At 49.7% G+C, this 9,267-nt stretch overlaps 1 protein-coding gene across 1 annotated transcript in view; it reads left to right on the forward strand.

The window, feature by feature from the left end:
* The first annotated feature begins 75 nt into the window (after window positions 1-75).
* RHPN2 (rhophilin Rho GTPase binding protein 2) overlaps window positions 76-9,267 on the forward strand; it is a 57,871-nt gene continuing 48,679 nt past the window's right edge. The window contains exon 1 of the mRNA XM_004371614.2: window positions 76-144. Coding sequence (XP_004371671.1) covers window positions 76-144 — 69 coding nt within the window. The remainder of the gene's footprint in view (window positions 145-9,267) is intronic.

A 9,267-nucleotide genomic window follows, 5' to 3' on the forward strand; every position in this document is an offset into this window, starting at 1 on the left:
GGGCGGTCCCGGCGCCCTCTGGGGCTGGCTGCCGCCAGGGAGCTGCAGTCCACGGTCCGCGCCCGCGCCGCCAGCATGACTGACGCGCTGCTGCCCGCAACCCCGCAGCCGCTGGAGAAGGAGGGCGACGGCTACTTTCGGAAGGTGGGTGACTTCGGGCGGGCCAGCGAGTCTGCAGGCTCCAGAGCTCTTTTCCCCAGGGAGAGGGAGGGGGCTGCGGGAGCGCACGGCGGGTGGGCTAGGCCCGGAGCGCGGAGGGGGACTCACTGGCCTGGTGCCTGCGGGGCGGAAGGTCGGGGTCGCGGGGTAGGGGGAGCCGCGGCGTGCGGGGCCGCCCCGAACAGGTGCGGGCGGAGGATCGCGGCCGCAGGTAGGTTGGGGGCGCACGGGACGGCCCCGCCTAGGTGCGGTCGGGGGCTGGCGGGAGCACGGGGCCGCCCCGCGCAGGTGCTGGCGAAGGAGCGTGGGTCCCGGAGGGCGGTGCACGGGGTCGCCCCGCGCGGCGGGGGGAGGGACCGGTCGCTCGCCGAGCTCGCGCCCTCGGCCTCGCGGAGCGTCGGGACCCGAGTCCAACTTCCACCAGAGCGCTTGGCGGGGGCGCGGGTGGAGAAAGAGGGACCACCCCAGGCGGATCGGCGTTCTCATTTTCCCTCCAAAATACCTCCAGTGTCCTCCTGTCCACTTTTTCGGGAGTGAGGGAGGAAGAGCTGCTGGTGGGAGGGGACCTCGGGCGCCCCCCACCCCTGCCCTCAGTGGCCCAGGAGGGCTTGAGCACTGCGGACGTGAGGGCCGTGGTCTTGCCCCTTTTCACTTTACGCTAAAGCGGATTTAACTGGTTGCCGGAGAGACCGAGCGGGCGGGGAGTGTGGGCTCTGCGGGCGCTTGGCACGTCGGTGTCCTTTGGTACACATTGCTGCCTCCCGCTCAGGAGATGACACTCGAGCAACCCAGTCCCTTAAAAGTGACCCTACAATATGTGTACTTACTGTTTAATGAGAAACTATTTGTTCTGTAAATCTTCATCTAAGATACAAAAAAAAGAGAATTATCTATGTAAGATCAAATTGACAACAGCAATTCCAAAGGTTTGATGCGAAGTCCAGGGGGCAGTTGAAGATAACAGTGATGGAATAATTTGGAAAAGGACAGTGAGAATAGCAGCACAACTGGAAGAGTGTAATCGATGTCACTGAATTGTACGTGTAGAAATATTTGAAATAGTGTGATTTTGGCTATGTATATTTTCACCAAAAAAAAAAAAAGATCCTCCAAGGTCGAGAAGGGAGAGTGTTGACGTGTTGTGGGGTTAACCAATGTCATAAAACAATATGTGTACTGACTGTTTAATGAGAAACTATTTGTCCCGTAAACCTTCATCTAAAGTACAATAAAAAAAATTAAAAAAAAAAAAGTGACCCTAGCCCGCGAGCTGGGGGTGCTGGAATGCCAACAGGCAGCAGGGCCTGGCTACAAAGATGCTTTCACAAGCGAGGAGTCAGGGTAACACCTTCCACACCTTCCTTCTTGCAGGTCTCAAGCGAGTCTAAAAATATCTTTTGGAGCTTGGCCAAGAATAGCTGGGTAGATTGAGAGATTGTTTTTTTTTAATAGCAGAGATGAGCCAAGGCAGAGTGTGTAATTATGAATAGGGAAGTGAAACTGTTTCCCACAGGACAATCAATTCTTAATTGTTCAGAGCCTTATGACCCAGTTGGTAATTGGTCTTGGCATCTTCCTCCTCCCCTGTGACTTGCCTTCAGGCTTGTGCCCACTGCTCAGGAGCCTTGGCCACGGGGGGTGGGCAGGGGTAGTGGGCAGGAGGGGAATCCAGAAACAGGCGGGAACAGAGTGGGAAAAATTGTTTTTGTCAAATTGCATTTAGTATTAAAAAAAAAGAAAGTGATTTTAGGGTATATTTAAGTTCAAAGATGTCATCATGGAATTACAGGATTATAACTTCTAATTATGTGTGGCATTTGGGACAGAGGATCACAGGCCATGGAATTGGAGATGGAGGCCTGGCCTGGGAATTCCTGGATCTGGGTTCTAGGGCCCCAGGGCCCAGACCGCCACTCCCACAAAATTGCTGTGTGGCCTCCAGCAGGTTGCTGCCTCTTTCTGGGGACTTCATTTCCTCCTCTGAACAGGAGGAGCTCTGGACCTGTGGCTGCACCCAGGGAGAAATGTGCAGTGGGAGGGGGCAGAAGGGATGGAGAAGAACTGTGAAGGGGATGGCTTTCCTGTGGGAATGCTCCACAAGTGTGACGTCCAAGGGAGCACGGGAAAGATGACAAGTGAGCTGTGAAAGGATGCCAGTTTGAGGGTTTTTTAGATTCAATTTTTCTGGTGATGAATGAGAGAATCATGAGTGTAAAATAAGATGAATCACTGCTTTACCATTAGAAGCATCCATTTTGAAAACAAGACCTTGTAACGATCACTGAACTATGTCTGTGTTAAGGTCAGACCGGTCCAAAGAATTTTTTTTTTTGTATGAGTAAAGTAAAAAGTGGATGTTGAATCTTACCTAATCTGTGATCTGAGCCACTTTGACATAAAGCAAATTATGAGGGGGTAGATGTTATATGGAGTCTCTGGGTGGTGCAAAGGATTAACGCACGTGGCTGCTAACCAAAAGGTTAGACGTTTGAGTCTACCTAGAGACACCTCGGGAGAAAAGCCTGGTGATCTTTTTCTGAAAAATCAGCCATTGAAAACCCTATGGTGCATAGTTCTACTCTGACACGCATGGAGTTGCCATGAGTTGGAGTCAACTTGATGGCAACTGGGTAGATGTTATATAGGTAAAGAAGAGGAGGAAGAGTACTTCAGGCAGACGGAACAGCATGGACAAAGGCATGGAATTGTGAGCCTTGTGAGGGAGCCTTCCGGGTGTGGAGATGTAAATGGGAACTGGGCCGTTAGGGGTCACTCATCCTGCTCAGGAACTGGGGAATCATGGGGATCCGTCAGAGTATTTAGAGCAGGACCAGACATGTGAGATCATGTCACAGAAAGATCCCTTTGACAGCTGAATGGTCAGTGCATGAGGGGTAGGGGAGAGGCAGTTGTGGCACCAGGCAGGGAGGGGTTGTGGGGGATTGTGCCCACTGTAATCTCCATCATCTCTACCCTTCCTACTCAAATACAGACTACTGATGGCTTTACAGTCAGTTATATAAAGAGCTGTGTTATAAAGAGCTGTGTAAACACAGCCTCTGCCATCTCTCCTTCTGAGGAGGTGGGAAACGATAAGGGTTTGGGCAAAGGTGGTGTTAACAAGGATGGGAAGAACTCACAGGGTAGGATACTGTAGGGAAGGTGCTGCCAAGGGCTCTCCAGGATTTCTGCCTTAGACGTCTGGGTGGATGGTCATGCTGCTTACTGAGATAGAGGGAGCCAGGAGGAGAGCTGGTATGGGGAGAGGCAATTTGAGGTCTCTGTGAGATCATCAGTTGCATGGTCCCACTGGGGAGTGGGCTCCACAGACCTGGCAGCCATGAGAGCATCGTAGCTGGAGATGCAGCTTTGGGAGGACCAGTGTGGGAGGTAGATGGGATGCTGAGTGAAAAGAGAACCAGGGAGAGAGCCCTGGAGACTAATACCTACATTGAAGGGACAGGCAGAGATGGGAGGCAAGCCAGGAGTGTCCAGGAAACTGAGAAGACAATCTTAGTGGCAAGGTGTAGTGGACAAGTCAGAAGAGCAGTGCTGGGCAGGACTGGATTTAGTCCTTTATGGCTTGTTAGTAAATGAGTGGGTGGAGAGTTAGGGGCAGAAGTCAGTGTGTATCAGGGTACAGAGAGGAGAAGGGCTGAGAAGATAGTTGCTAAGGGAGATGGGTAGACAAGGAAGGAAGGACAGGCTTGTTTTAGAATGAGGAAGTCTTGAGCCTTTTTAAAGCTGGAGGTGAAGAAGTTGGTGGTATGACTGTGAAGATTCAAGGGAGAAAGAGAAGACTGTGGAGTGGCTCCAGGTGAGGGTTGGAAGCAGCTGCTGCATAGGGTGGCCAACCAGAGGCAGTAGGTGAGGGACTACCTGGAGATGCAGTCAGGGTATCCAGGGATCTGCATCCATTGCGACTGCCCCTAAATCAGGCTCTCCTCACCTGTCTTTGCATTTTGGAGATTTTAGTCCCTGTCTTAGTTATCTAGTGCTGCTATAACAGAAATACCACAAGTAGATGGCTTTAACAAACAGAAATTTGGGGGGGGGGACACAGTTCAACCCATAACATTCCACTCTTTGGCCCCCCAAAATTCATGTCCTTGCCACATGCAAATCACGTTCACCCCATCACATCATCCCAAAAGTCTTAAATCAACTCTCAGTCCAAAATCTCATCTTCCGAATCATCTAAATCAAATATGGGTGAGACCTCAGACACATTCCATCTGGGGGCAAAATTCCTCTTCATCTGTGAACCTGTGAAATCTAGAATACAAGCTGTCTGTTTCCAGAGTACAATGGTGGAACAGGCACAAGGTAGACGTTTCATTACACATGGGAGAAATTGGAGAGGAAGAAGGGATAACAGGCATTATGCAAGTCCAGAGCCCAGCAGAACACATTACATTAGCTCTCAAATAATCCTCTCTTCTCTGAGACCATCTGGGCAGTGGCCCTGCCCTCCAGACTCTGGGTGTTGGCCACGCCCTCTGGATTCTGGGTAGAGACCCCTGGTTGTGGGCTTCAGCTCCGCCTTCCAGGCCCATTGGGACGACAATTCATCTCCCTCGGCTTTGGGCGGCCCCATTCTCCTAGGCCATCTGAGTGGCGACCCCATCCCCTCGGCCCCAGCAGGCCTTGTTCTTCTGCCCCTTGGGCATGACAACCCGGCCCTCTCACTTTGGGCAGTGGACCCATCCCCCTGGCACACCTTAATGGCAGCCTCACACTCGGGAACCCAGTTGGCCAAAATCCTACTATTTGAAACCTAGGAGGCTATGGCTGTACCCTTTGAGATCCAGGAGACTGTGGCCCCACCCTTTGAAACCAAGAAGGCTCTGCTTCTTGTGCTCCTTCTAACAGTTCTGCTGATCTCTGAGATGCTCCAGGGACGGTCCTTTTCTTTTCTTGGAGGACAACAGATGTAGCTCCTTTGGCCTGTTTTGTGCCTGTAGAGTTCCAAGAGGCAGACAGTGTTCTCTTCTTTCGTTCTTTCTCTGTCCCCTTCAGTCTAAGCTGATAGGTTTTCTGCTGTGGTGGTTGGTTAGGTCCATCAGTTACAGGCTTAATCTCTTCAGCAAAAGATTGTGTAGCCTCATCCTTGGTGAAAATTCTAGAACACGTGTCCTTACTTTGTACACAGAATTTTCTGAATCTTTGAGTTGTTTTCATTTTGCACAGTTCATTTTTAAGTCTATCTCTTTCCCCTTGCATTTTACTATAAGCGGCAAGGAGAAACCATGCGGTCCCTTTAAGATCTTGCTTAGAAATCTCAGCAACCGTATATCCAAGTTCATCATTTACAAGTTCTACTTTCCACCAAGACGAGTTCTTTGCCACTGCCTAAAAAGCATAGTCCTTCCTCCACTGTCCAATCACCTGTTCATCATTTTTTTTTAAAGCCTCACCAGAAGCACATTTAACGTCCACATTTCTAGCAAGATTCTGTTGCTGGTGCCGTATGTATCCTCCAAGACGATAGAGATTTTCTCTATAGCTCTCCTCACTTCCTTCAGAGCCCTCACCAGAAATATCTTTGACATCCATAATTCCACCAATAGTCTCTTCAAGGCAATCTAGGCTTTTACTATTAGGCACCTTAAAACTCTTCCAGCCTCTACCCATTACCCAATTCCAAAACCACTTCCACATTTTAGGTATCTGTTTAGAGCAGCACCCTACTTTTCTGGTACAAAATTCTGTCTTATCTAGTGCTGCTGTAACAGAACTACCACAAGTGGATGGCTTTAAGAAACAGAAATTTATTCTGTCACAGTCGAGGAGGCTAGAAGTCCGAATTCAGAGCGCCGGCTCTAGGGGAAGGCTTTTTCTCTCTTGGCTCTGGAGGAAGGTCCTTGTCTTTTTGAGTTTCTGCTCCTGGGCAGTCTTCATGTGGCTTGGCATCTCTCTTCCCCTATCTTTGCTTCTCTGGCTTGCTTGTTTAATCTCTTTTATATCTCTTAAGAGATCACTCAAGACACACCCTGTACTAATCCTGCCTCATTAACATAACAAAGACAAGCCATTTTAAAAGGGATTATAACTACAGGCATAGAGATTAGTATTTACCACACATATTTTAGGTGGACATAATTCAATCCATAACACTCCCCTTCCTCTTTTCTTTAAATGTCATTCTGCTCCAGTCCTTCCAAAAGCATTTACTGAGTGGCAGCTCCGTGCCTGACCCCTGTCAGGCTCTGAGTGCTCTCGGTTGTTGACTCAGGAAGGTTTTCTGTGGCATTTCACAGCTGGCCTCATCTCCTGGGGTGCTGAGCAGTGTTGGGAGTTTGGGTTTTATTGGGCTAGCTCAGGCCATACTTGCAAAGCTTGTTTGGTTTAGTCCAGAGAGCAAAAACTGGGACCCGCAGGGCGAAGTCAGAACTGCAGTTATGTTTTATGTTGCCCAGAAGTCCCTGCGCCGCTGGGCCGGGACCCTGAATGTGCAAGACAGTCACCGACAGAAGCAGGTCCCCTGGAAAATCAGTCTTCTTGGGTTTGTGTTGGGCTTGGCTGTACAGGGCCTGAGGGTACAACTCAGCCCAGGTTGGGTGCGGACACTCCACTACAGACCGTATTCGGGGCCTGGGCTGGCAGCATGGGATGGGGGTGAGGGCTGGCTCTCTGAATTAAACAAACTAGCTAGCTATAGCTCTTTCTGATGGAGCCCTGGTGGCACAGAGTTAAAGCGCTTGGCTGCTAACCGAAAGGTCAGCCATTCAAACTCACGCGCCACTCCACGGGAGAAAATATGACGTCTGCTTCCATAAAGATTTACAGCCTTGGAAACCCTACGGGGCAGTTCTGCTCTGTCCTATAGGGTTGCTATGAGTAGGAGGGGATCCTGGTTTATGGTAATAACATGTCTCTCCTTGTCTCCCTTTTCTGTGGCTTCTGGCTGTCTTTACTTTTGTTCCCATTAAATGAATATGCTGCAATAAATGCACAGCCAGGTAAGATTCATCGCAAAAGCCTGATTAGTGGAAATGCAGCTTCTTTTTGCCAGATTTTTATGCTCATCGGAATGAAAGCCTTGGAAGAATGTGTGTGAAATTTGGAGTGATGCAGGTTTCCAGGCTGCTGTATCCCCATGGCAGATCCCTTCTCAGGGGCTCTCTGGTTTGAAAACCCCCAGGGAGACCTGTTCTTGGCCAAGAGAAAACCAGCTGGAGAAAAGCTAGAGAAAAGACCTTCCCTGGGGCTGTTGAAAGGCCCCACATGCAAGGTTGCAGCACTCACTGGAAGAAGAGAGTTGGTACAAAGTCCGCCATTGTCAGTTCTTATCACCGCTGCCTCTTCAGCCTCCCCTCTTCAGCCTCCCGGGACACTAATGATCCCAAATGAATTTAGCTCCATTGTTTTTACTCAGTAGCCGTAGGAGAAGCTGTTTCTTGTTCACAGAAACCTTGAGGCTGCACAGGGCCCCAAGGTTCATTGTGTCCTTTTGTATGGTCCCTGCTTCCTCTGGGCTTCCTCAAGGCTCCAGCAGAGAAGGGAGGAGGAGAATTCTTTTTTTTTTTTTGTAATCTAGAAGCTCCTCCTAGTTCCTCCTCTGCACAGAGTATCTTAAACCCATTGCCACTGAGTCGATTCCAACTCATAGCTACAATATAGGATAGAGTAGAACTGCCCCATAGCATTTCCAAGGAGCGGCTGGTGGATTTGAACTGCCGACCTGTTGGTTAACAGCCGAGCTCTTAACCACTGCGCCAGCAGGGCTCCCCCATTCATTTTGGTGGGGTGTGATTTCATGTTAACACCCCTGTGCATCGTATATGAGCATCATGTGTGGGGAAGCCTTCTGCTGGGCTGAGTCCTCGGAGCACAGTGTGGGTCGTGGGAGACTCATCACTCATCAGCTCTAGCTTTACAGGTAGTGATGTTGTCCCTCCAGCTGTTTGGACCCATCCTCTTGGAGCCTGTGAGGAGGCAGGAAGAGGGTGAAGCTTGGCAATGCTGTCCCTCCCTGCACCTTACCATGGTCTGAGCCAGGTCCTAAAGGTCAGGCTGGACCCAGGCTGACCATGACCTTGGTGAAGGTCTCCTCGGCTGCGCAGATTTCACCAGCAGCCAGAGGACCTGCCTGGCAAATACCTCTAAACATTATGGGAGGCCAGATCCTGGTCGGGGGTGGGGGGGGTTCCCTGGCAGAAACTAAATGTTCACGGTGACTCAAGAGAGTCAACATGATGAGCTGGAACGGTGTAAATGTCCCTTGTTTCCTGGGGCTATTTGGACTGATCCCAAGACACCACCTGATGCTGCTGGGCATCGGCTTAGCCTGATCACCACTTCCTCCTTTGGCCCAGGTACCAGTCTTGTGACAAAGGCTGCATTGGAGGTGGCCACAGCACTGTCGAACTGCAGGTGTGGCTCAGCCAGGACTGGGTGGTAGAGAGGGCAGACAGCGGTGGCAGCTGGGAGCGAGATCTCCTGCCGGCAGCACGAGGGAGGGAGAGATCATGAATGAAAGATGCAAGTCCTTTCTGGCCTTTCCGTTCAGACCCACGATGAGTTCACTATGGCCATATGCTGTTAGAAAGTACCAGGTTTTGACTTACTGTACTTTCCGCAAATAGCACGCCCAAGTAAATAACGCGCCAACACATATAATGTGGGGAACAGCCCGCTTACGAAAATAGCAAGGGGGGTTGCGCAGTTGGCAAAAAAAGTATAGTGTGTGAATTATTAGCATAAAAATATGGTAATTTAAAGGCAGGTGACAGAAAACATCAACGTCAGAGGTAGTTTCTATTCGGTATTGTTTGTATTACAGAAGTAACATGTTGTTATAAAAAAGGTAATACAGAAGTGTATAAATTAAAAGTCTCACACACACACACACACCCCCACTCCCTAGTTAAGGACTGTTAACGGCAAGCTCATCCTTCTCGTTCAAATAAACAGATCATTGATTGGATCTGGAAATATTTTTGATTTATAGAAATTTTTGTGATTGTGAGGTTTGACATGTAGTTGGAAGTACAGCAAAAGCTTTGTTCCCACTCCTAGGAATATATCCTAGAGAAATAAGAGTCATCACTTGAATAGACATATGCACACCTATGTTCATGGCAGCATTGTTCACAATAGCAAAAT

This window comes from Trichechus manatus, unplaced genomic scaffold (genome assembly GCF_000243295.1).
Source record: "Trichechus manatus latirostris isolate Lorelei unplaced genomic scaffold, TriManLat1.0 scaffold00014, whole genome shotgun sequence".
Lineage (NCBI taxonomy): Eukaryota > Metazoa > Chordata > Mammalia > Sirenia > Trichechidae > Trichechus > Trichechus manatus.